Genomic DNA, 23,810 nt, shown 5'->3' on the forward strand with positions numbered 1-23,810 from the left:
CTTTCAAGATGTATACTTATAGGTGTTTCGAAAATGTTAATGAACAATTATTTCTTCATGATTTGAGAAATATATCATTTTTCCGCATTTTCGATCAAGAAGGCGTGGATGAAAAAGTATCTTACTTGGTAAATTGTTTAACTAGCATATTTGATCGGCATGCCCCTATAATAACTTCTAAAATTACAAAAAAGAAAGCTCCTTGGCTGACATTTGCCTTACAACAAATGATGAATGAACGAAATAAAGCTCTGAATAAATATAAACGAACAAAGTCAGTCGCTCATTTTCAATTGTATAAAGATCTCAGGAATTATACAAACCAAGCAATAAAAAGGGAGAAAAGGGCATACTTTTTGTAACAGTTTGAGAATTCCGATTCAAAAAAGCTGTGGCAAACACTGAGAACAAATAACTTCTTGAAAAACAAAAATTAAGAAATTCCTGAAAATCTAAAGAAGCCAAGTGAAATTAATAATTTTTTAATAAATTCCATTCCAAATGTTGCCCCACCTGAATATCTTATGAATTTTTACAGCACCAACAATATTATTCCTTCCACTTTTAAATTCAAAGAAGTCAATGACACTTTTGTATATGACAGCATTTGTAAAATTAATTCCAATGCAATGGGCTGTGATGGGCTGAATGTTAAACTTATCAAACTTTGTTGTTCTCTAATTGTGCCATATATTACACACATCATAAATTTCTGCCTTTCAAGGGGTGTTGTCCCTACTGTTTGGAAAAGAGCAGTGGTTCAAGTTCTACCCAAGAAACAAAATCCTTCAGAATACAAGGATCTTAGAGGAATAAGTATCCTACCCATGCTTTCCAAGATTCTAGAAAGATCCATTGAAGTACAGATAAGACAGCATTTAGCCGACCACTCACTATTGCCTGTTGTTCAATCTGGCTTTCGTAAAGGCTACAGCTGTACGACAGCCTTACTTAATATAGTCGATGATATCATTGCCTCAATGGATAAAGGTCTGTGTGCAATATTGGTACTGCTGGATTTCAGCAGAGCATTTGACACTATCAACTTCAAATTACTGATTAATATTTTGCACTATATAGGTTTTTCAGAATCGGCTGTTGGCCTTATACAAAATTATTTAGACAGTTGTAAACAGTGTGTAAAAATTGAATCAAATCAGTCCGAATACATGACATTGAACTCGGGGGTGCCTCAAGGTTCAATCCTGGGCCCTTTACTTTTTTTCTGTGTATACCATCAATTTAATAAAATCTTTAGAACAATGTAAGATTCATGTCTATGCTGATGATACACAGATTTATCACACTTTTCCTCCGTAGTTAGCAGATGATGCTTCTGAAATAATTAATAGGGAACTGGCGACGTTCATTAATTTTGCTTCTGAACATTGTTTACTAATAAATTGCGCTAAATCTAAAGTAATGTTATTTGGTTCTATGTATAATCGGGCTAGATTTCAGTTTCCTATTAATATAGAAATTAATAATGAATTGATCCCTGTTGTTGAAGAAGCTAAAAACCTAGGCATTATCATAGAGGCTCCCCACCAGTTTATCACGGCAGTTGTCTTGACAATTGGCGTCATGTGAACGTGGTAGGACAGTAGATATCTTGTTTTGGGCCAGTTTGCCTCTGTCAGTTGAGACGGCAACTTGTGTGAGTTCAATTGTTTATTTTAAAGTTTATTATTCTTATGGTTCCCGAATGGGGTGACGATTTGAATTTTAAATACTTGAAGTTATAAGGAGCTGTGGGACCAAATGGATAGTTTATATAAATGCTCGCGAGACATCACTTGCCGCGCTGGCCGAAAACTTGAAAACTGAAGGATTCGGTGTAGCAAAGGTAAAATCAACGATTAGGTCATTCCGCGGTTTTAACACTTGAAAGAAAGGCTGTAGACTTCTGTAACTATTTTCTGTAGCATGATAATATAGTGTCACTTTTAATTTCAACATAGGGGGCAGTACTTTCCTCATTATTGTGTCTTGTTTAGATAGTTTATTTTCAACAAGCTGCAATAGTTCGTCAAAACTCTCCGGACTCATCCTTATTGGGTATTGTACAGACCACTATCTACACTCCATTTATGAGTCTTGTTATGATATTTATGTAATGATATAAACATGAACTTAGTGATTATATGCTGTATATCAATGTAGACAATATTATTTGCCTTATTTGCAACCTATTTTTCATCACCCCCGGCACCTCTGATGTAGCCCTATTTTAAGCATCTGTAACAAATAGTTTCAAACCCATCAATTTTGTAGCGTATGGTTTGGATATTCGCCTACCATATTTAGCATAGATGAGATATTTGAAGCAATGTTATTACGGGGAAAGTGATCAAGTAACATTCATCACGAATTGGCAGCAAATGAACGAAATAAATGAATGAACTTTTATTGCATTATGACGACCTTCAAAGTTTCTGCCCACGGGACAAATATTCAAACCCAATCATGTGATCATCAAAGCTATTGAACTGCCCTGCAAAGGGCTCTGTGAAGATGATCTGGGGTTTGTATTTAAGAAGTTGCAGAAACTTTGGTAAAGTGATATTGAACCTGGATAGGTCTTATGTAGCAGGAAATGTATATAAGGAAGACTGAGTGTGTTTACCGTCACTTTTAGTACAACCCTCTCATAACTGACTGTTTAATGAACTTTATTTTGATATCACCAACAATGCCGATGTGAATTCCAGAATCTTATTCCGGATTATTTTTACAATAGTCAAAGCAGAAGAATCATGAAATGCAAATCAATTAACAGAATATATTTTATAACAAAAAATTATTTAAGAACTTCACATATCAATGTAAATCAGTTTAGTTTAAACTGTCGTGGGTTTGACATCACATCAATCGAATAGAAACTCTCTTCGTCAAATTAATCAACATGAAGTGAACATTTTCTTCTTTGATCTCATGAACTTTCGTAAGAGTCGAACTGGAAATCAATTGCAGTAATCAAGAAACTCTAAGTTTGATTCCATTCGGTATTGAGCCATGGACAGAAGTTACTGAAAGTCTGATTCGTAACAAATTGGCGGACAAAGTAACAAAAGAAGGGTTGAATGAATAATAATTATAAATGTTGATGAAGTACTACTAATCTGAAAAGTTCTGTTTTTTCATTTTCAAATCTCCACTGTTTTATGGAGAACTCAACTTTTTCTCCAAATTTCACCTTTTTCGAGATTCTAGAATTGATATATTCCAAACCAAAGTCTCTCGAAAATAATCGAGATGAAATGAAAGTAGATTGTTTAGTACAACGATTTCGTTATTTACCAGCAATTTGTAGTATTGATAAAATTCACTTTTCACGTAACTCTGATTCTGCTGGACTGGACCGTGACGGTGATGCCAGTCATCACCCGAAGATGATTATAGATACTAACAATCGAATCGTCGTGAAGGAACTTGACTCGAAATGTTTCAATCTTGATTTTCATTTCTTTTTAATTGTTCATTTTTCAATCTGTTGCTTGTATTTTATGTCATTGTAATTTGAGTTTTTCATTGCTTAATATAATTTTTACATTCATATAAACAAATGAGCTAGAAATATACTACAATGACGGAATACAAATGGCAGGTAACAAAATAAAAAAAAACTGGACCATAGTTAACAGTCTGAGAGCTAAATCAAACTCAACATGAAATCAGAACGTCAACATAAATCCCGAAACGCTTAATGACTTCTATTGCACAATTGTACAAAAATTACTATCAACCCTAGAACCTCAATCAGATCCCATAGAATATCCTAACCATATTGATGTATCTAATAATTTTCACTTTAAGGATAGAGACTTATCAGAATTGAAAAAAATACTATGGGACATAAAAAACAAAAATTCTACTGGCATTGAAGAAATTTCTGTAAAAATTCCACTGAATCATCCAGATGCTGATTTAGATTCACTGGCCAGAGCTATCAATAGATCATTTGCACTTAAAATTCCCCTCATATCTCAAAACAGCTCTTGTATTTCCACTATTTAAAGGTGGTGATTCAGAAAGTGATTCAAAAACTTGTCAAAAAAGGGCACTAGCCTTTCTACACAGTTACAAAATTTTATCAAACACCCAGTTTGGTTTTCAAAGTTCAGAAAGTACCAATGATGCAATTTTTCATTTTCTTGACCATGCTTATACGAACCTTGACAACGGGGAAACTGTAGCTGTATTTTGTGACTTTTGGGAAGCCTTCGATTGGGTAAATCATAATCTCCTTTTAAAGAAGCTCTGCTTCTATGGTTTCAAAGGTGCTTGTTATGACTGGTTTGCCTCATACTTAAGCGATAGAAAACACATAGTACCATGGAATGGACAACAATCATCCAGTGGTGAGATCTTATCTGGTTTCCCACAAGGATCAGTTCTAGGTCCAATTCTTTTTCTTTTGTATTTAAATTATCTGGCTTTCATTCCAATTAAAAAAACTTGCTATCATTTGAAAAATACAGTTGAATTTACAAAGTAATAGTTGTAATGCATTTCATCAGTTCGGACTTCCATTGTATACTATAATATAATTTTCAGGGATTTTAAATCAATTTATATTATATTAGACAATGGAAATCCGAACTGTTGAAATACACCACGAAACATTGTCAACCACCTTCAAACAAAAGTTGTAATGCAGTTTCACATGAATATTTTATTCGAAATCCAGATCAGTCCACAAATAAAATAATGGATTTTTCTCAATAAATTGTAATAACTAATGATATCTTGAGATTTCAGTGTTTTTGCTCTAGTTATAAGTTTGCCGAATTGGATAAAGTACCCTTACACATACTGAAAAGCTGTGCTTATGAGATTGTATGTATTCTAACCTTCCCCATCAATAAATCATTTGAGGAAGGATAAGTTGGACATTTTCATCTTCAGGCCAATTAATCTTGTAACGTATGATTAAAAAATTTTTGAAATAGCTCATCGATTAGTTAAATTTTTCACAAACTTCAAAATGTTTTCTAATAACCAGCATGGATATCTAAAAAATAAGTCAATCAAAACTGCTTTGATGTATTTCAGCAATGAAGTCCTAGAAGCAGTGGACAAAGGAGATGTGGAGTTTTCATGGATTTATCTAAAGCCTTCGATTGCATAGATAATGACATTTTATTATGGAAACTCTATGAATATGGAATTCGTGGAAAATCTTACGGCTGGTTCAATTCATATTTGAAAAACAGAAAACAAATAGTAGAACTCAATCAAAAAGACAAAACGGCAAGATCAGATGCTTTGGATGAGTCCATGGGTGTCCCACAGAGTAGCATTCTCGGTTCAATATTATTTATTATATTTATCAACGATATTAATGAGCTTATAGCAGACATAAACACTGCTCACATGATCAATTATGCTGATGATATCAACCTTCTATTAACAGGTACGAACTTACCTGATATTATACTAAATGGTACAAAATAATAGAAGAATTCAAAAATTATTTTTTAGAGAATAAGTTAGTTCTGAACAATGGAAAATAAATTGTATCATGTTCAAAATCAATAACAGTATAGAAACCACAAAACATGATTATGCACAATCAAAAAATCTTCAGTGAAGTTTCGAGGCATATACATTGATGACACTTTAAGTTGGACTAGTCAGATAGACAACCTTTGCCATAAACTATCTTCGGTATCATACGCCATGAGAAGCACTAGTTACAGTATCTACATTATGCGAATTTTTACTTCGCTATGAGACTAGGGATAATCATATGTGGCTCATGTCATGGGTTGAATAGAGTTTTATTATGTCAACAAAAATTATCAAAATAATTTTCAATATGAATACAAGAGATTCCTGCAGATGAGCCTTCAAGATCAATAAACTACTTACTGTGTCAGCAATCTATATCGATGAATCAATAAAATTTATCATGAATCATCCAGGTCATTTTGACATACATCGCAAAACGCACTATCTATACTGGAATATAATAATCTTCCGAAAAACATAAAAGATTTTGTCGTTGCTAACAGATTTCTGAAATCCGTAAGAGAATTTTTATGTAATCGAGCCCTACAATACTGATGAATATTTTCTGGCCTGTAGATATTATGAACCAAATTTAATTAAAATTGCGCTATGTTTTTATAGAAATTGTTTCTACTTTTAATAATCATGCGAGGCACATTTTAAAATGTTTGTAATCGTATTTGAAACATTTTGAATGTTTCATTTTTAGATTTAAATGTAAGTACATATATTTGATATTTTTACAATTTTCTTTTGACGTATTTCTCAGACAAAAATATTCTGCCACTCTTGTGAATGATTATGTAATAAATGCATCTATCTATCTCTTGTCAATAGGGTATGTATTACGGTATCGGGAAGCTAGTTTTTTTTATTCAAGTATGTGCGATATGTTCATATGTAATGAAAACATTTTCAATATGTATAAGTTCAAAGTTTTTACCACCTTCAGTCGATAAAATTATCATTTCTCTTTGTGAATAAATATGTTCCACACTTTCTCTTGAATATTTGAAAAAACAAAATATTTTGGAATGAAATCTGGAAACATTTATCTCTACCAAAGTACCTACATATGCCGTAGGTTCTGGTAAACTACTTCCCCGGCTAATACCACGCTGGACATTGGATTATATCCGAACATTTATGAAAGATACTTCACAGACGTTAGTCTTGCAGATGTGTGTCGTTCATCCAGCAGTAGGATCGTGATGAAATCAGTCGGGTAGATCACCTGAACACCGGTTCAGAGGTATTACCTCCATTTCAACCCTAACAACAGTGTGCTTGTGACTCGATTAATTTCACCACGGCTCTACTACATGTATGAAACCTTCGTTTCAGAGAAATATTGTTAACTAGTAACAGCTCTATTTCGTGAACAAATCTCCAAGCAGGGAAGAAATATCCCATATATCAATTCTCCAACAGAAATCAAAATACATATAGATGAAAAAAATGAATATTTCGAAATGAAATCACTGTTTCATCATAACACAATACCATCTACTGAGAAAATATTTTTCATAAACTATGCGTGATAATAATTACACAATTTCCACAAACATTTTTATTTTCAGACGAGTTTCGTGTAGCTTCGGTAGCACTGAGGAAGTTACTGGGACTGAACAGTCTATACTAGTGGTTACGTATGGATAATTACTTCATTTTGTTAATTTCTTATCGGAAATTTCCAACAAATAATAGTTTTTGAATGAACACAAGAAAACGTCTATCATTTTTTGAGATTAAGTCATCAGACTGATTTAGAAACATTATCTCTCGTTATCATAGAATGTATTCCGTATTTCTCTATTTTTGGAATCTGTAATCAGTCTCATTTTGGCATATCAAGTAAACAAACATCTGTTAATTTCGCGATTTCTAATGAATCATTTCAAATCGGTGAGTAGAGAGTTTTACAAATAGTCATGCAAATACTTCCCAAACGACTATTCAAGAAACGAACGACATTATTCGTAATATCAAAACTAAAATTTGAAAAACCATTTCTCTGACGAAGAGTAATTTTCCAGAACCTATCTATGTATGATCACCCGATTCATTCAAGCAAGATCGTGCTGCTGGACAAACGACAACCATCTGCATGAATTTTCTTTGTGAGAAAACTTTACAAATCCGGATAACACGATGACCATTTCAGGACTAATAAGGTCCTAGAACTTCTCCGAGCAGTTCTATGACAGTCAGTAGGACCAAACGGAAAGTATTCTTCGGGATTAATGATAATATTCAAAGCCTGAGGACACCCTATTTCACTCTTAAATATGATATCTCATTATATCATTTATGTTCCCAAGGATAAAACGGGGACTGTACTACAAAACGTCTGGAAGTAGTTACTGCATTATTATGAGATATTCCGTAAAATCAATCGGAATGAAAGTCAATATATATTCATTTGCTTCAAAATTTGTTTTCAATGTCAGTAGTTAGTTCAAGCCGATTTCAGAACTTCCCCCCACCATTTTTAACCCTGAAATGACCTCTACGTCACACGAAGTAGCGAAGGTGACTTTGAGGGGACGTTATGAGTTTGACCTTGAACAATCTTAACCTACGTCATACGGCAAGGCAGACAAGGTGACTTTGGGGTGCTGTTTTGAGTTTAACCTTGAATGACCTTCATTCTTTCCCTTAATTTTCAACAAGGTGACTATGACTTCCAATGAATTCAAGCCAGCTTTGCACCTAAACGATCTAACGTAACCAAGGTGACTTTGAACAATTGTTTTAAGTTTGACCTTGAACGACCTTAATCAACGTTACACAACGCAGGCAAGGTGACTTTGAGGCAGTGTTTTGAGTTTGACTTTGAATGACTTTCATTCACTTCCCATATTTTCAACAAGGCGACTTTGACTCTGTATGAACTCAAGACAGTTACGGGGCTTTCTTGAAGTTTTGAACCTACACGACACAATGTAGCCAAGTTGACTTTGAGGGAGTGTTTTGTGTCTGACCTTGAGAGACCTCCCACTACGTCACGCGGTGGAGAAAATATTATTTTGGAGTAGTGTTTTCGGACACCCAGCTTGTGGTAAAGTAGTACCCCCCTTTTCTTCAACCGCGTTCTATAAATCTTCGGAGGATCACCATTTCACATTCAGTTTGGATAACCCAACGTACTCGAATAGATGAGTGAAAGTAGTGCTGCAAAGTGGCGGAGAGTATTACGTCAGGAGTATACACAGCAATCCAGGTGAACATATTTTATATTTCTATACCATAATTCCACTATATTCGAAATGGATCATTTGAAATTTAATATCGAAAAGATCAATTCTGCAATAATTCAACAAACTGAGGCTATGGAGCAGAAGCCTTTAATATCTTTGACTATCGATAAACGTTATAAAATTGAGAAGATGTCGATGCTCTCCACGCGATATGGTAAATCCATTAAAGTAGTTTTGTTGGACGAGGAAATTAATACTTCTTTTGAATCATGGCTTCCAAAACGTGTCACAGAACATTTTACGGAAGAAATGATTCACGAAGTGAATTCATCCAAAGCCAAATTAATTTTTACATATATGGGTCAAAGTTCTCAGCTTTATGCTGGTGCCAAAACCCGGTCACTAGTCAAATTCGATATTTTAGATTGAATATAACTTGAATATCTTTTCTATATTTTTTACCACTTTTATTTGTAACTGAAGTTACTGCAGTTTCGTCCTATATGGACATTCTCAAACTTATACAATAAGTTTGAATTACATGGCAATCTTATTACAATCCAGTCTGAACAGAGCCATTTAGGGCATTATAGGACAAAACAGAATCGTGTAGGATGAGTGCATATACTTTGGTGTTCGTTGGAAGTTTTCATATGCATAGTAGGCTAACGAGTATAACTTCTTGTCAAAATCCATATTCCAACGTTCATATGGGTATACTATCGAGTTTAGAGATAGTCGAATATTATTAATATTCGCATGTATGAATTCGTCTGATCTTTTGACATACTTTCAGATTGATCGGTGCTTTGAGGGCCGATGATGATGTATCGAGGTCTTTCGAGGCTGTTGGTTGTCTTCACCCCATTTTTTAGAAACAATTATGGTGAAATCTATAGCTTTATCAATTATTATCAACTGCTCAGCGTTAAGGAATGATAAATACTGAGGGTTGTTTTTTCAAATCAGATTGCATCGATTTGATATCCTTTTCCATATGTTCTCATTTTTTACAATTTCCACTAATTTCAGCCCAAGCGTAATGAGATCTTCCCTGACTGATAAGGAATATTTTTCTGCTCCATCTAATCTCAAATTGATTTTATCAATATCAAAATCTAATTCTCCTCTGATATTTGAGATCATATTCCCGATTAACACAATCCGTACTCTCTTTAGGCTCGGCTATATTTTTCAGACGTTTATTTTCCATATCAAAGTTTCCATCGGAAGTCAATTTAAAACCAACTCCAGGTTGTCCTCGCAAAACAGTATCTGAAACGGCCTTACTTCTGCGACCAAACTTATCGATCCCTTCTCCACTCATTTTTGTGATAAACTTATGACGGTCGTCGATGTTGTGAATCAACATATGGGAAATGATGATTGTTATAGCCTAATCAATTCCAATTCAACTATCATTTTTTCACCATTGAAATTGATTAGATTACCATTATCATCCAATATGCGTAAAGTGATATTGTCGCGGTACTTACGACCGCCAGGCTGGATTGGCATATAAATAATATTTTGCGGTTCCTTGATGAGTTTGTAACCGGGCTCTACATCAATATCAAATTCAAAGATGCTATGGATTTCATCACCATTTGAATATGCTCCAGTTGTGACATTATAATCCACACGAATAATTCTCTCCTTATTGATATTTACGGGCAATGTTGATTCATAAGTTTCATCAATGCCAAACACATCAGCTTCGAACCCTAAAAGTTCGGCAATAGTGTTTTCATGTTTGAGATGGATGTAATATTTCGACCTCATTTCACATTTCAGAGTGTTGTTGTTTGCGTGTAGGAGAAATACTCCATCGATATTCTCCTCAGCTCCATTTTCCAATTGCATTTCTTTGGATTTGATGAATTTTTCAATTACCTTATTGATTTCATCAATTTCATATGCTCCAGGTGGAATTTTTATAATGATAGAAGGTTAGTTAGCTTTTTTAGAATAGGCGATAACATTATTTTTCACAGTAGGTAGAAGTTGGCGCTCAACTCGCTGGAAAAATCGTTGTTTTTTAGGTGGTCTGTCCAGATGATCCATCCCATTATGTGTGACTACATTCACATCATTCACTTTACAATAACATCATTCACATCGGAATTATTGCTGTTGCCGCTGAAATTATTCTGATGGTCTCGGCAGTACTGATATTTTAAGACATCAATATCATTTTGTAGATTTTGTGGTAACTTATCCTATACAGATGCAATTTCATGCGATGCACACCCAATCAACACCTCTTTCGGCATATCAGCGAGATGTTCTTTACTCATTTCACGTAAAGTGCTTACTCTGGGATATGCGATCAATGAGTCACTCATCCATGTCTTGCTCTGTAGAAATTCCAAACACAAATAATAATAATAATATCGTCTTTATTATCTTCTAATACATTTGAAGCAAATTATTCATGTACAGTTCATTTATTATAGGAAGATAAAAGGCGAAATTCAATTTACATGATGACAAGTCATCATTCAATTGCTCTTCCACTTAACCACACCATACTGTGTTGAATTGTTGTTTAAGCTCTTAGTTATATGTGATAATATTGATAGGATTTGAACTCCTATAAAAACAGTGAATCAATTCTTTTGGAGGGGGTGATAAACCGAAACTATCAAAATATTTCACTGAAGTGTCACTTTTTCTATATGCTACCCAATGTGTCCCTTGACCACGTCGACTATCCAAATTTACTATGGCAGATTCATATCGGAGTGGTCCCGATTTTGGCAAATCGTCACGCATATACACCCCCCGAAAATATGGAATCATCATTTTCTTAGCATGATAGTTGGGGTCGATGTTGGAAATAGTTTTTTGAGGTAACAAATCTATGAGTTTTTTGAAATTTGAGGTTTCAAATAGACTCAATTGCTCCCTACTCGCTTTCGCTGCTTGTACTGCTTTTGTTATGCCAGCTGTAGCACCGGCTAAACTTCCTAGCGCCGATAAACCAGCAAAAATTGAAATGAGTGGTAGTATTCCACCAATTTAAGGAATTGGTATGATTCGCGGTGTGCGACTTTTCTTTTTCCCACCCGCAGCCCTCGTATATTTGCGTGCTGCTTTTAGTGCAATTTCAGCTGATCTTTTAGAATTTTTGACAACAAATTCACTTCTGCCCTCTTTGTGTAGAACATCATGAACTTTCTTAACGATTCCAGAACCAAAAGCTATCACCTTAGAATCTTTCAATAGTTTTTTTTTATTTTATTTTTTTTTCTTGGTAGAACATACCAAATCATCGTATTCCCTTCATTATATTCGTAATCAGCCAAGCGGCTCTTTTCTCTCCAATAGATGCGTCTTTTGCGTCGATTCCAAGCACTTTTTGCAAGCTCTTGATCCGCTATGTGTCTAGCTGGAAGATTGTTAGGATTCTGTGAATATGCAATATCGTGTTTTCGGCATGCAGAATCCAGTTGATTGACACCCGGATCACCTCTTGCCAATCTTTTCTGCAATTTGGTGCCAGGGCCGCAAAACCTACCAAATTTATTTGAATGCCGCTCAGGAGATCTGTATCGGCTCATAAACCCGATTTAAATAAAGGAATCGATATGGAGACCTGCTTATATAGTCCCAACTGTCATACAATGCGCAAACTAAAGCAGAAGCACCAATTTTCCATCTATAATTTCGATGAAAAAATGGGTGGCGGATCGGAAAGCGGTGTCAAACAGCGTCATGGATCCTTACTTCCGTTATCCATTCGCGGTCTGATTATCAAGACAAATGTTATGATTTCTCTACTGACTCACCCTCTAGGATTACGATTTGCAAATGTTAATCTTTATTCAAAGTCCCTTTATCAACCCAAATATGAGTTTTTACGTGAAGTGTTAGCTCCAATTGAAGGGTTGGGATTTTACACTTTCGCCAATAATGCAGCTGAAATAGTAGAGCCTTCAGATGCCAAAACCGATTCAATATTCATTTTCGATGATGTGATGTGTGAGAAACAGGATGTTATACGATCATATTTCAGTATGGGTTGTCATAAAAATGTGGATTGCTTCTATCTAGCCCCAACATATTCACGAGTGCCGAAACAATTGATTCGAGATAATGCAAATTTTAATGTGCTGTTCAAACAAGATGATATGAATTTCAATCATATTTTTTCTGACCACGTGTCACCAGATGTGACATACAAGCAATTTAAAGATATGTGTGCGAGATATTGGGAGAATAAATATGGATTTTCAGTAATTGATAAGGATCGAGAAGTGCTAGATGGACGTTATCGAAAAGGATTTGATGCTTTCCTATATCCTTGACGTTCTTGAAACAATTGAATCATTCCAGTGCTAGATAGTGTGGACGACGCTTCATTGTACACATATTTGAAGTGAATACATTAGGGAGGGAAAAAATGATGATGAAATGTGTTAGAAAAGAAAGTTATTTGAAGCAATAGATGCCGTTCGGAAGAAATTCAATTATATCAAGAATAGTCGCTTGAAGAATACTGGAGGAGCATCTCAAATAAATCAGGTGATGTAGACAACAAAGAGTGCTACACAACTCACCGCCAAAAATATAATTAAAAGTGAGCTAGAACCGAAATTTGAAGAGGCTTTCTCGCAGGATCTTCAAGCTTTACCATCGACAACTTCAGATTCAGAATCATCTTATGTGTCTGATAATAGTGATGAGGTACAAAAGCACATACAAAAGTTACTATCAGGAAATCCCTCATACGATACCGTCTTTGGAGTACACATTAACACTGAAACGGGAAATTTACAAATTTCACTAGTTCGGACTTACATTGTCTACTTTATAAAATGATTTGAAATCCCTGAAACAACTAAAAAATAATTGAAAATGAATAGCTGGAAATAACAATTATATTAACCAAAATAAACCTGAAATGAAATAATAGTGAAATAAAATACAAGTAAAAATAGAACAACTGAATAAATAAAAATAAAAAAAATGAAAAAAGAAAATAAAAATAAAAAGTTGGAGAGATTCCAAGACACGTTGGTTCACGACGTTTCGATTGTAGATACTAACAATCGAAACGTCGTGAACTAACGTCACTCGGAATCTCTCCAACTTTTCATTTTTATTTTCTTTTTTCATTTTTTTAATTTTTTTTAAATTTTCATTTATTCAATTGTTCTATTTTTACTTGTATTTTATTTCACTATTATTTCATTCCAGGTTTATTTTGGTTAATATACTTGTTATTTTCAGCTATTCATTTTAAATTCTTCTTTTTTAGTTGTTTCAGGGATTTCAAATAATTTTATATAGTAGACAATGGAAGTCCGAACTAGTGAAATTCATCATGAAACATTATCAATCACCTTCAAACAAACGGGGAAATTTACAAATGGGTGTAGCTGTTGTGGAGTTCATTGATGAGAAAATTGTGTTCAAGAAAAATGGTAAAACTATTGCCACTTATCAGGGTACTCCAAAACTATATAAATTAATATTCATAAAAGTACCATCGGGAAATATCCCCTCTTCCGATATGACCACTTATGGTGATATACTCAAATTAATGAAGGCAGCATATGAATACAATGAGATAAAACAGGGTCTACTATCAAATAATTGGAAGAAATATCGAGAAATAATCCTACCACTATTATCCAATGGAAACCCCCTGCAGAACCCCAGTAGAGAAAATGCATTCATTAGTTTGGAAATTATGTTGCAAAAAAAGCACTCACTTGAAATTTGATCATGTTTGAAGAGCGGGAGCTAATCCATATTTTACATTAATATACCATATTTCTAATATTTACAAAGATATTGAAGTTATATTCAATCTACAATATCGAATTTGACTAGTGAGCGGGTTTTGGCACCAGGATAATCCTGAGAACTGTGACCCATAGGTGTAAAAATGAATTTGGCTTTGGATGAATTCACTTCGTGAATCATTTCTTCCGTAAAATGTTCTGTGACACGTTTCGGAAGTCATGGTTTAAAAGAAGTATTATTTTCCTCGTCCAACAAAACTACTTGAATGGATTTACCGTATCGCATGGAGAGCATCGACATCTTATTAAAAGCTTCTGCTCCATAGCCTCAGTTTGTTGAATTATTGCAGAATCAATCTTTTCGATATCAAATTTCAAATGATCCATTTCGAATATAGTGGAATTATGGTATAGAAATATAAAATATGTTCACCTGGATTGCTGTGTATACTCCTGACGTAATACTCTCCGCCACTATTTTTACTCATCTATTCGAGTACGTTGGGTTATTCAAACTGTATGTGAAATGGTGATCTTCCAAACATTTATAGAACGTGGTTGAAGAAGAGGGGGTACTTCTTTACCACAAGCTGGGTGTCCAAAAACACTACTCCAAAACACTCCCTCAAAGTCACCTTGGCTACATTGTGTCGTGTAGGTTCAAAACTTCAAGAAAGCCCCATAACTGTCTCGAGTTCATTCGGAGTCGAAGTCGCCTTGTTGATAATATGGGATGTGAACGAAAGTCATTCAAAGTCAAACCCAAAACACTGCCTCAAAGTCACCTTGTCTGCGTTGTGTAACGTTGATCAAGGTCGCTCAAGGTCAAACTCAAAACAATCGTTCAAAGTCACCTTGGTTACGTTAGATCGTGTAGGTGCAAAACTGGCTCGTATTCATTGAATGTCAAAGTCATCTTGTCAAAATATAAGGAAATAATGAAGGTCATTCAAGGTTAAACCCAAAACAGCACCTCAAAGTCACCTTGTCTACGCCGTATGACGTAGGTCAAGGTCGTTCAAGGTCAAACTCATAACACCTCCTCAAAGTTACCTTCGCTACTTCGTGTGACGTAGAGGTCGTTTTAAGGTTGAAAGTGGTGGGGGGAGGTTCTGAAATCGGCTTAAACTAACTACTAATGTCCATTGTAATAGAGAGAAAAATTTTCTAATTTTTCATCTTTTTGTTTCGGCGTGGTAAATATTTTCTAGTACAGTTTAATATCTATTGTTCGTGTTTGATAATCGAATCAAATTATCATATCAAATCGAATTATTTTTTCAAATGACTATAAAGACTAAAAATTCTGTTAAATATCATTCACATCATCAAGTTTTTCGAAGTAAGTAATGGGAAAAAACGTTTACACGTTACACACATATATATGTATATATATATATCTTTGCAATCTTTGCAATTGGCTGCACCGCGCTGATGAGGCCAATAGCCAGAAACACGTGTCCGCGGTTTGCCTCCATATTTCTTGAGTGTTCTGTCCACGAATTTCCCCCTTTCGATATATATATATATATATATATATATATATATATATATATATATATATATATATATATATATATATATGATGTGTTGTTTTTCCGGGTGTTCATCCGTTGTGTACTACAGTTACACCTCTCGAAGCGAAGCAGTAACTCGTCTTGATAATGCCATCTGAGATGATGGCGAAACGTCGACTATCGAATAGTACACAACGGATGAACACCCGGAAAAACAACACATCATATATATATATATATATATATATATATATATATATATATATATATATATATATATATATATATGTATGTATATACATATATATAATGTGAAGATCATGAAAAGAAGTAGCTTTCACACAAACTGAAAGAAAAAGCCCTCCTGAAACAACTACTTCCATACAAACATTGAATTACACGAAATAAAAATTCTTTGGAAACAAATAATTTTATATGAATATTGAATTATACAAAAAAACACTTTTCTCTACTCAGTTTGTATCCCAAACATCCGTTATTGAATTATATCAGATAGCATTCACAGGATTTCTACACAATATACTAAATGAAAGGTAAAAATTTCACCTACATGGAACACTGCCATCGTTACTGGTAGACATCAATGTTTCGCCATAAGACATTTGCCTTAGGTCTCTTCACTACCAATCTGGAAAACATTATAAGAAAAAACAAACGATTCATTTATAAGTTAAGATTTTATATCACGAAATGAATTTGATCCTTTCATGTTATCGATAACATCGTAATAACATTCATTCGCTTATCCGATTGAATCCCAGCCAAAGGAATCTTGTTTAAATTAAAAAGGTTATATTTTCAGGAGTGTTTAATTTTTGGAAAAGAAAGTTTTTGGCTTTCTACTACTATATCTTGATTAAAAAAAAATCAAAGAAAGAAAGGAAGCAATCAATTTTAAAAGAAGTTACTCTATACATAGATATGTAGATTATGAATATTACTGGAGTTTTTTCCCAACACCAAATCGTTATTTTTAACACCTCGACACGTGTTTCGATCACAAAGTGATCATCTTCAAAGAGGAAGATTATGTAGATTATGTAAAGAAGTAATTTTCACACAAACTGGAAGAAAAAGCCCTCCTGAAATAGCTACTTTCATGTAAACATTTAATTACAAGAAGAAAAAATTCTTTCGAAACAAATACTTTTATATAAAAACTGAATTATACACTGAATCGTATCAAGATGGAGTAGTAGAAAGCCATAAATCGCCTTTCCCATGACTGATTGCTCCTAAAAATATAACCCTTTCAATTTAAAGAAGTTGGTACTATTATTTCATTCGTTAGACTCACTCTCATTGCTTTCTCCATGATTTTTTTTGGATTTTCTGGTCTTTTTTTCATTTAGTTAGTGACCTTTTGTATTGATTTCGTATTCCTCATTTTCTTGTCCCTGTGAATGTTTTTCTAGTTTATTTTATCATTCGTGCCAAATCTGCATTCCACCAGGTTCGATCTCTGACTGATAGCGAGACAATACTCGTTGTACGTGGAGATAATGGCTCCCAATGATCGGTCTGCTGCCAACTCGTCTATAGTATACAGTGCGACCCACTTGAAAGCGGGACATCTCCCTGAAATTGCATCTTTTCTTCGATTTCGAAGAACTTTATTTTGAATTGTAGAGCTCAAAAACTGTACCTTGAGACCAAATATCATTTTCTTTTTACAAAAACCAAGGTCTGCTGCGAATATTTTTATAAGTTAAAATACAAGAAATCGGAAGGAAAAATTTCAAATCAACATTAGGCTGGGCATCCTCTCAAATGGTGGTATGCGAAATTTCATAATGAAATATTCAGTATAATAATTCTGTGGTCAAATCGAAGAATTTTTTTTTTATGAATTAATTCAAGTATCTCATGAATTGAAAAGTAAAATAAACATCGAGTAATCATTGGTAACTATGTGGCAAATTGAATAAATGAATGAACATATTCATTCTGATCAATTAATCATTGGACAATTCAAATAATATTTAACAAGTCATTGTAGACAGAAACAGGAATGAACGTTTATCAAATTATTGTTGTTTCAAGCAATCCGCTATTCATTGCAATCCACTTGTCATACCTCCTTCTAATATTCAAAATAATTCCCAGTTGTTCTATTGAAATTTCTGCACAAATTGCAAATATTCTGATGCGTAGTTCTTCTACTGACTGCGGTCTGGACTTGTAAACTACACTACCCCTGAGAAAAAATCTAGCGGTGTCAGGTCAGGTGGTCTTGGCGGCTACACAATGTAAGAAATATTTTGACGTATCCATGGATTTTCATAATCATTATTCAGCCATTCTGTTACAATAACTGCATTCTGTACAGAAGGTCCATGTATTGCATCCCAAAACTCATTTCTCAAAATGTCTTAAAATATAATTCCATTCAGATTACTTTCGAAGAAAAATGGACTAATAATCTTATCATGGATTTGTCCACACGACATATTATTTTTATGGGAATATTGTCTTTTTGCGTTTATAACCCAATTAGGATTATCCGCAGAACAGTACCTTGAATCACTAAACGAATTTTTTTTGAAGGAGTTCATATCATTCAAATATTCTCCTTGAGCCCACAAACAGTATTCTAAACTTCTTTCTTCATCTCCCGGTTCCAGAGTGTGTAAATTTTTTGGCTTGCAAGGATTAATTTTATTTTTTACAAAGCATCTCCTGATATTTTCTCTAGGGATATTGAAGTTCAAACTATCCGTTCGCAAGCTTGAATGAGGATTATTACGAAAATATGGCAATATTCTCACACTATTTCTCACAATGTGGATTGTTTCCGTTTTTGAGCATATGCCTCGTTTCATTACAAACAGAATTTATACGGTTTACCATACTGCTGCTCACTGGAAGTTTATCAGGATGTCTGTTACGAAATTCTCTGGCAGCTTTTTTGCCGAAAGAGCATTATCTCCGACAAGGCGCACAAGTTCAGTTTTATCTCGCACTCTTAATTCTCCCATAATAAATCACTAATTCCTATAGCTTTACGAAATAATTTTGTTACTAATTGGAGATAATCTAACATAACTGTTTCGTTTCAGTTTTGATAACAGCAATATAATCAATAATAGTCGTTTGTCTCTAGTGTCAAATGAAAAGAGCGCGATTTTGCATATCCGCACGGTGTTTCACGGTCAACTTACCAAGAGGTCTGAAGTTAACATTATATGATGATACAATGTGAATGTTGATTCGGCCTCAGAATTATTAGTATTGAATATTTTTCTATGAAATTTGGTTTACCGCCATTTGAGATGATGCCCAGTCCAATGGTGATTTTAAATTTTCACTAAAAAATTGCTAATACAATTTCTTGTATTTTAACCTATGAAAATATTCGCAGCAGGCCTGTTTTTGTAGAAAGAAAATTATATTTGGTGTCAAAGTACAGGTTTTTTTAACTAAAATCAAAATAAAGTTCTTGGAAAATGGAGAAAAGATGCAAATTTTCGGGAGGTGTCCCGCTTTCAAGTGGGTCACACTATTATAAAACCCATCTGGTCTAAGCAAATTTTTAGGTCTGCCTTATATGATTCCCAGTTTGTTTTACCGGAGTTTGATTAAGATATTACAATCTGTTGAAAGTCTGTTATCCTTTTATCAGCTGTATCGAATGAACATAATACCTAATTAAAGTATTAAAGTCTAACACTCCTCTGCGTCTCATGTTTAGGAAGGTAGGTTTAGCATCCGTTCAAAAATGTGTGATTGACATAATTATCTGTAGTAAATTGACGCATCTTTCAGCCAATTTATAAGCACAAATCACTCGACGCCATTATACTTACTTATTATATAAAAACCCATTATTAATAAAAGATGATGAATCAATATCAATATTCGCAAATATTCAACCAGATTGTTTACTGAGAGAGATTGTCACAATATTTCGAGTTTATCTTATCACTCGAAAGCCTAATGCCATTTGGACTGCGCCTTAACTTCCATAAATAAGTCAATATATACGTAACACTTGTTTATTGCCGTTCTCAAAAGAAGTTGTTGGAACTTCACTCGAATAAATGTAAGGAAAATTGAAATGTACTGTCTCCATTCCCTATTGTGCCAATGAGACCACGTATTTTGAGTGTTTTCAGTTTGTGTATAAATATAGTTTCATGAAGTAGACCAACAGAGTCGGGTCTGTCAATTGGAACTTTTGAATGTTGTGAACGCCACTTTGAAAATGATTGAAATACAAAAGGAGGTTGATTACAAATCAAACACAGAAATGAAATCGGAAAATTCACATAGAATAGTTGGTATTTTTTGACTGACATATAGTTGAGAACAAGAGGTAAGACTCGGCATTGGTTTTTGCTCCAAATAAGACCAATTGAAACATGAACACTCAATAAGAAAATGTCGTTCGTCATCAGTCTAAATTGGCATTTTTTTTTTCTAAAGAAATGAAGAAATAGTAATTTTATTTAAAAAAAATTAAAAGTTGTTTGTCGTCCAAGGGCGTCATTACCAAATTCCCTTATTTATTGTAGTTTCGTATTTAAACTGACCACCTGAATTTTATTATCTAAATGCAGAAAATCATTATCAGTTCAACGGCATAAATTCGGAGTGCCAAATATTGCTCTCAGTTTTCTTGCACTAAGAGTTATTATTTATGACTATTGACACCAAGTACAGTGATGTCATATTTTTATGTTAGCTCTTCATTTTGATAAACATTCATAGGGAGGTCCACGCTATCTGAAAATATCTAATTAAATTCAAAATGTAATTTTACTAAGAGGTTTTATGCTATGGGTGAATATTTTATAGATAAAAACAGTATGCGTATGATTTGCCTTCACATACTCAATATTAAAAGTTGATATGATTGAACTGAAATCTCTCTGGTATATGTTAAACTAAAACTGGAAATAATTTTTTTTGGTTAAAATATATATCAGAGGTTCTTTGTTTTTCAAGGACAAAACACAAGCACTACAGGAAAATCCTTAAGGCGCTCATAGAGCGAAAGTAGCGATTCACATTGAATTTGAATCGCTGGATAATGAATTATTTTGGACCCAGTTCTCTAAACGAAAGAGCTCTTGAACAGTGAAGTTCGAAGTGTACTGAGTTGAACTTCAAAAAGACGAGCAGCCACAGTCAGTCGCGTATTTATATGTACCGCTCTCGATGAAATCAAATGTGCCAAGTCATTTTCCATGAATGTATCTATATAAGAGAGACGCATTCCCAACCTTTCTTCAATGTTCCAGACTATCAAAGTTGCATGTGATGTTCGCGTTTTCAATCAGGCGGATGGCTCTTTTCTGGATGGAATCCAGCAGCTTCAGGAAATGCTCAGCTCCATACATGAGATCAATACTCTAAAAAAGATCTGATCTGAACTTTACAAAGCATCAAAAGTTGCTGAGGTGTGTACAGTTTTCTGATTTGAACTAGTGTTTCAAGCTTTTGGGAAGCAGCCTTTGCAATTCCAGCAACATAATTGTGACAAGACATATTGGTGTCCCAACAAACTTATCGAAGCAGAGAATGGAATTGTCTGTCCCGACATTATTACATCCGATTAGTTTCACCCCAATTCAAAATCACTTCTGGATCCTCCTTGAGATATGCAATCTCCTACTGCCGATGGAGATGTGCATCTGCAGCCGACGTGTTGGAATCCAAATGAAGTGACCAGACAAGTGTGCTGTCGTCAGCACACTATCATTCATAAAGTAAACCCTCGTAGATATAGAAAATTTCGAACTTTCAAAGATTGAAAATAACGACTTACCCTCCTTTAAGGCCAAAGGCCTTAAAATTCGTGAGGCAAATGCACCTGATTGTCAAAACCAATATAGACGTAATCACTTCGGTAATCGTAACACCCAGGCCTTTATTGAGCGCAATGTAAATTTTCCATCAAAATGACGATAGGAACTTTTCAACCTTTCCAAATTCATGTTCATATTCTTTTGACCATTTCCATTTCAAATTCGAAGAGAAGTTTTTTTATGACTAAAATGGTATGTAGTTACACGCCAGACTAGCGCTATTCAATTTTATGATAATCAGTCTGATTTGAAGTAGTACCCATCGCCTATGCAACTGCGTCATTTTCTGGATCACTAAGAAAGAAGATTAAGTGTTGTAATGTTATTTCACATCAATTTCCTGGCCTACCAGAACAGTTTTTTGTAATAGTTGTATCATTGAATGTCTGCAACAAAATATTTGAATACATATTTATTGGAGTTCACTTTTTATAAACTTAGGTTATGTTAAACGCATTTACTGAATCAACCTGTAGATATAAAAATGATTGAACTGACAGATGAAAAAGAATTTTCGTGTTTGAATGAAAAGAGAAGAAATTATTCAAAATATTGTATTTTTGTATAATTCCATGAAATTCCTAAAACGAGAGACATTTTTAAATTAATGCGCGAACTTGTTATATTTATAATATATATTATATATATCGTCATTGTCACCCAATATGAAAAACGTTATAAATCATCAAAGTTTTATCCCCAATCGATCCAGAAAATTTGCCCTGAATATCAACCACGAATACATTCTTGTTAGTAATTCACAGCGTTTTGTTTCAGAGACGAGGCGGAAGGATGAAGCAGGGCGAGTTGCGACGCGCTTTGATGATCGTTACTCTCTTCTGCATATTTCTCTTCATCTACCTGTACTGGCAGCAATCCAAGAAACTTACTCCTACGTTAGTTTATAATTACAAGCACGTCTACAGTTCCTACAAGTAAGTATGGTCGATTTACTTCTATGAGTATGAGCAAGTTCGAAAAAATCGCGAATTTGACCATTTAATCGGTTACTCAATGAGAACGAAAAATGGTCAATGTACATGTTCATTCCTGAGAATCTATAGACTAGTACAAATTAGTTGTGCAACATTACTAACTTAGTTATTATTGGATATACGGAATCGTTGAAATTAACACACTAGTAGTATTTTTCACTCTGTCTAGGTTTGTTCAAAGAAGTTTACATTGGCATAGCGTTTCTTATTCATGTAAACCATCAGAAAAAAGTCAACTACAGTAAAGTCACGTAATCTGGAAGCCATTGAATACAACCATCATTTATCATTGAGCAATGACAATTGATGCACAATGACAGAAGCCAAAAATTTTCGAGGCAATCATTTTGTACCACATGTCAATACTGAAACTTACCTAAAGACCTCTTGCATGTACATTCTAGGTTCGTTCCAACCAGCGTCAGAAACAGTTTCTGACAGTCAGGATTCTTCGCAGTAATGTGATTGCGTTCCAACGTGAGTTTCCAACCATAAGTAAACTATCAGTTTTCTGTTCCATCCAAGATTCAAACCTGTTCGAAATCTATCAGAATGGTTTGAGGATTATCTTCTAACGATCAATCTGACGCATGCGTATTCCGTATTACTGTTTCTGTTTTATGTTCATGCAACTTACAAACAACATAACCTGCAAAAATTGTTATAAAATAAATTATGTATTTGCTGGCGCAGGAAAAATTGGGAATTCTTTAAGTGAACCTATAATATGAACATCTTTAAATACACAAATTAATTATTGCGGTGACCTCCCAGTTCCATGTTGATTAGTAAATAGAATAGAGATATAAAATACTGCAACCTTCTTTTACTCTCCAAAAATACACTTGATTAGATTTATTTTTAAAGAATTGAAGGGGTTATATTTTTAGGAGTGACATTCGTTGTGGAATGTTTGAAATACAAACTGAGTAGAGAAAAGTATCTTCTGTATAATTCAATGTTCATATAGAAGTATTCGTTTCGAAATTTTTTTTTTCTT

The 23,810-nt window shown here is 34.1% G+C and overlaps 1 protein-coding gene and 1 long non-coding RNA gene across 11 annotated transcripts in view; one reads left to right on the plus strand and one right to left on the minus strand.

Moving 5' to 3' along the window:
• Window positions 1-23,810, plus strand: part of Fdl (fused lobes) — a 245,990-nt gene that overhangs the window by 187,644 nt on the left and 34,536 nt on the right. For 9 of the 10 annotated variants that reach the window (XM_074178118.1, XM_074178113.1, XM_074178115.1 and 6 more), the window contains one exon: window positions 22,593-22,750. In XM_074178118.1, coding sequence (XP_074034219.1) covers window positions 22,608-22,750 — 143 coding nt within the window. In that variant the 5' untranslated portion in view covers window positions 22,593-22,607. Of the gene's footprint in view, window positions 1-7,351; window positions 7,420-22,592; window positions 22,751-23,810 lie in introns of those variants that run through there. The other variant, XM_023167089.2, reaches the window with a different exon arrangement.
• LOC141483458 (uncharacterized) lies at window positions 17,089-17,493 on the minus strand. Its single transcript, XR_012466103.1, has 2 exons — window positions 17,303-17,493; window positions 17,089-17,240 (listed from the first exon to the last, which is right to left on the minus strand). It is a non-coding gene; the product is annotated as an uncharacterized lncRNA (long non-coding RNA).

The sequence above is a fragment of the Leptinotarsa decemlineata genome, unplaced genomic scaffold (genome assembly GCF_025532065.1).
Source record: "Leptinotarsa decemlineata unplaced genomic scaffold, Ldec_3_MD MMD2_tig00003348_RagTag_RagTag, whole genome shotgun sequence".
In the NCBI taxonomy this organism is placed as follows: domain Eukaryota; kingdom Metazoa; phylum Arthropoda; class Insecta; order Coleoptera; family Chrysomelidae; genus Leptinotarsa; species Leptinotarsa decemlineata.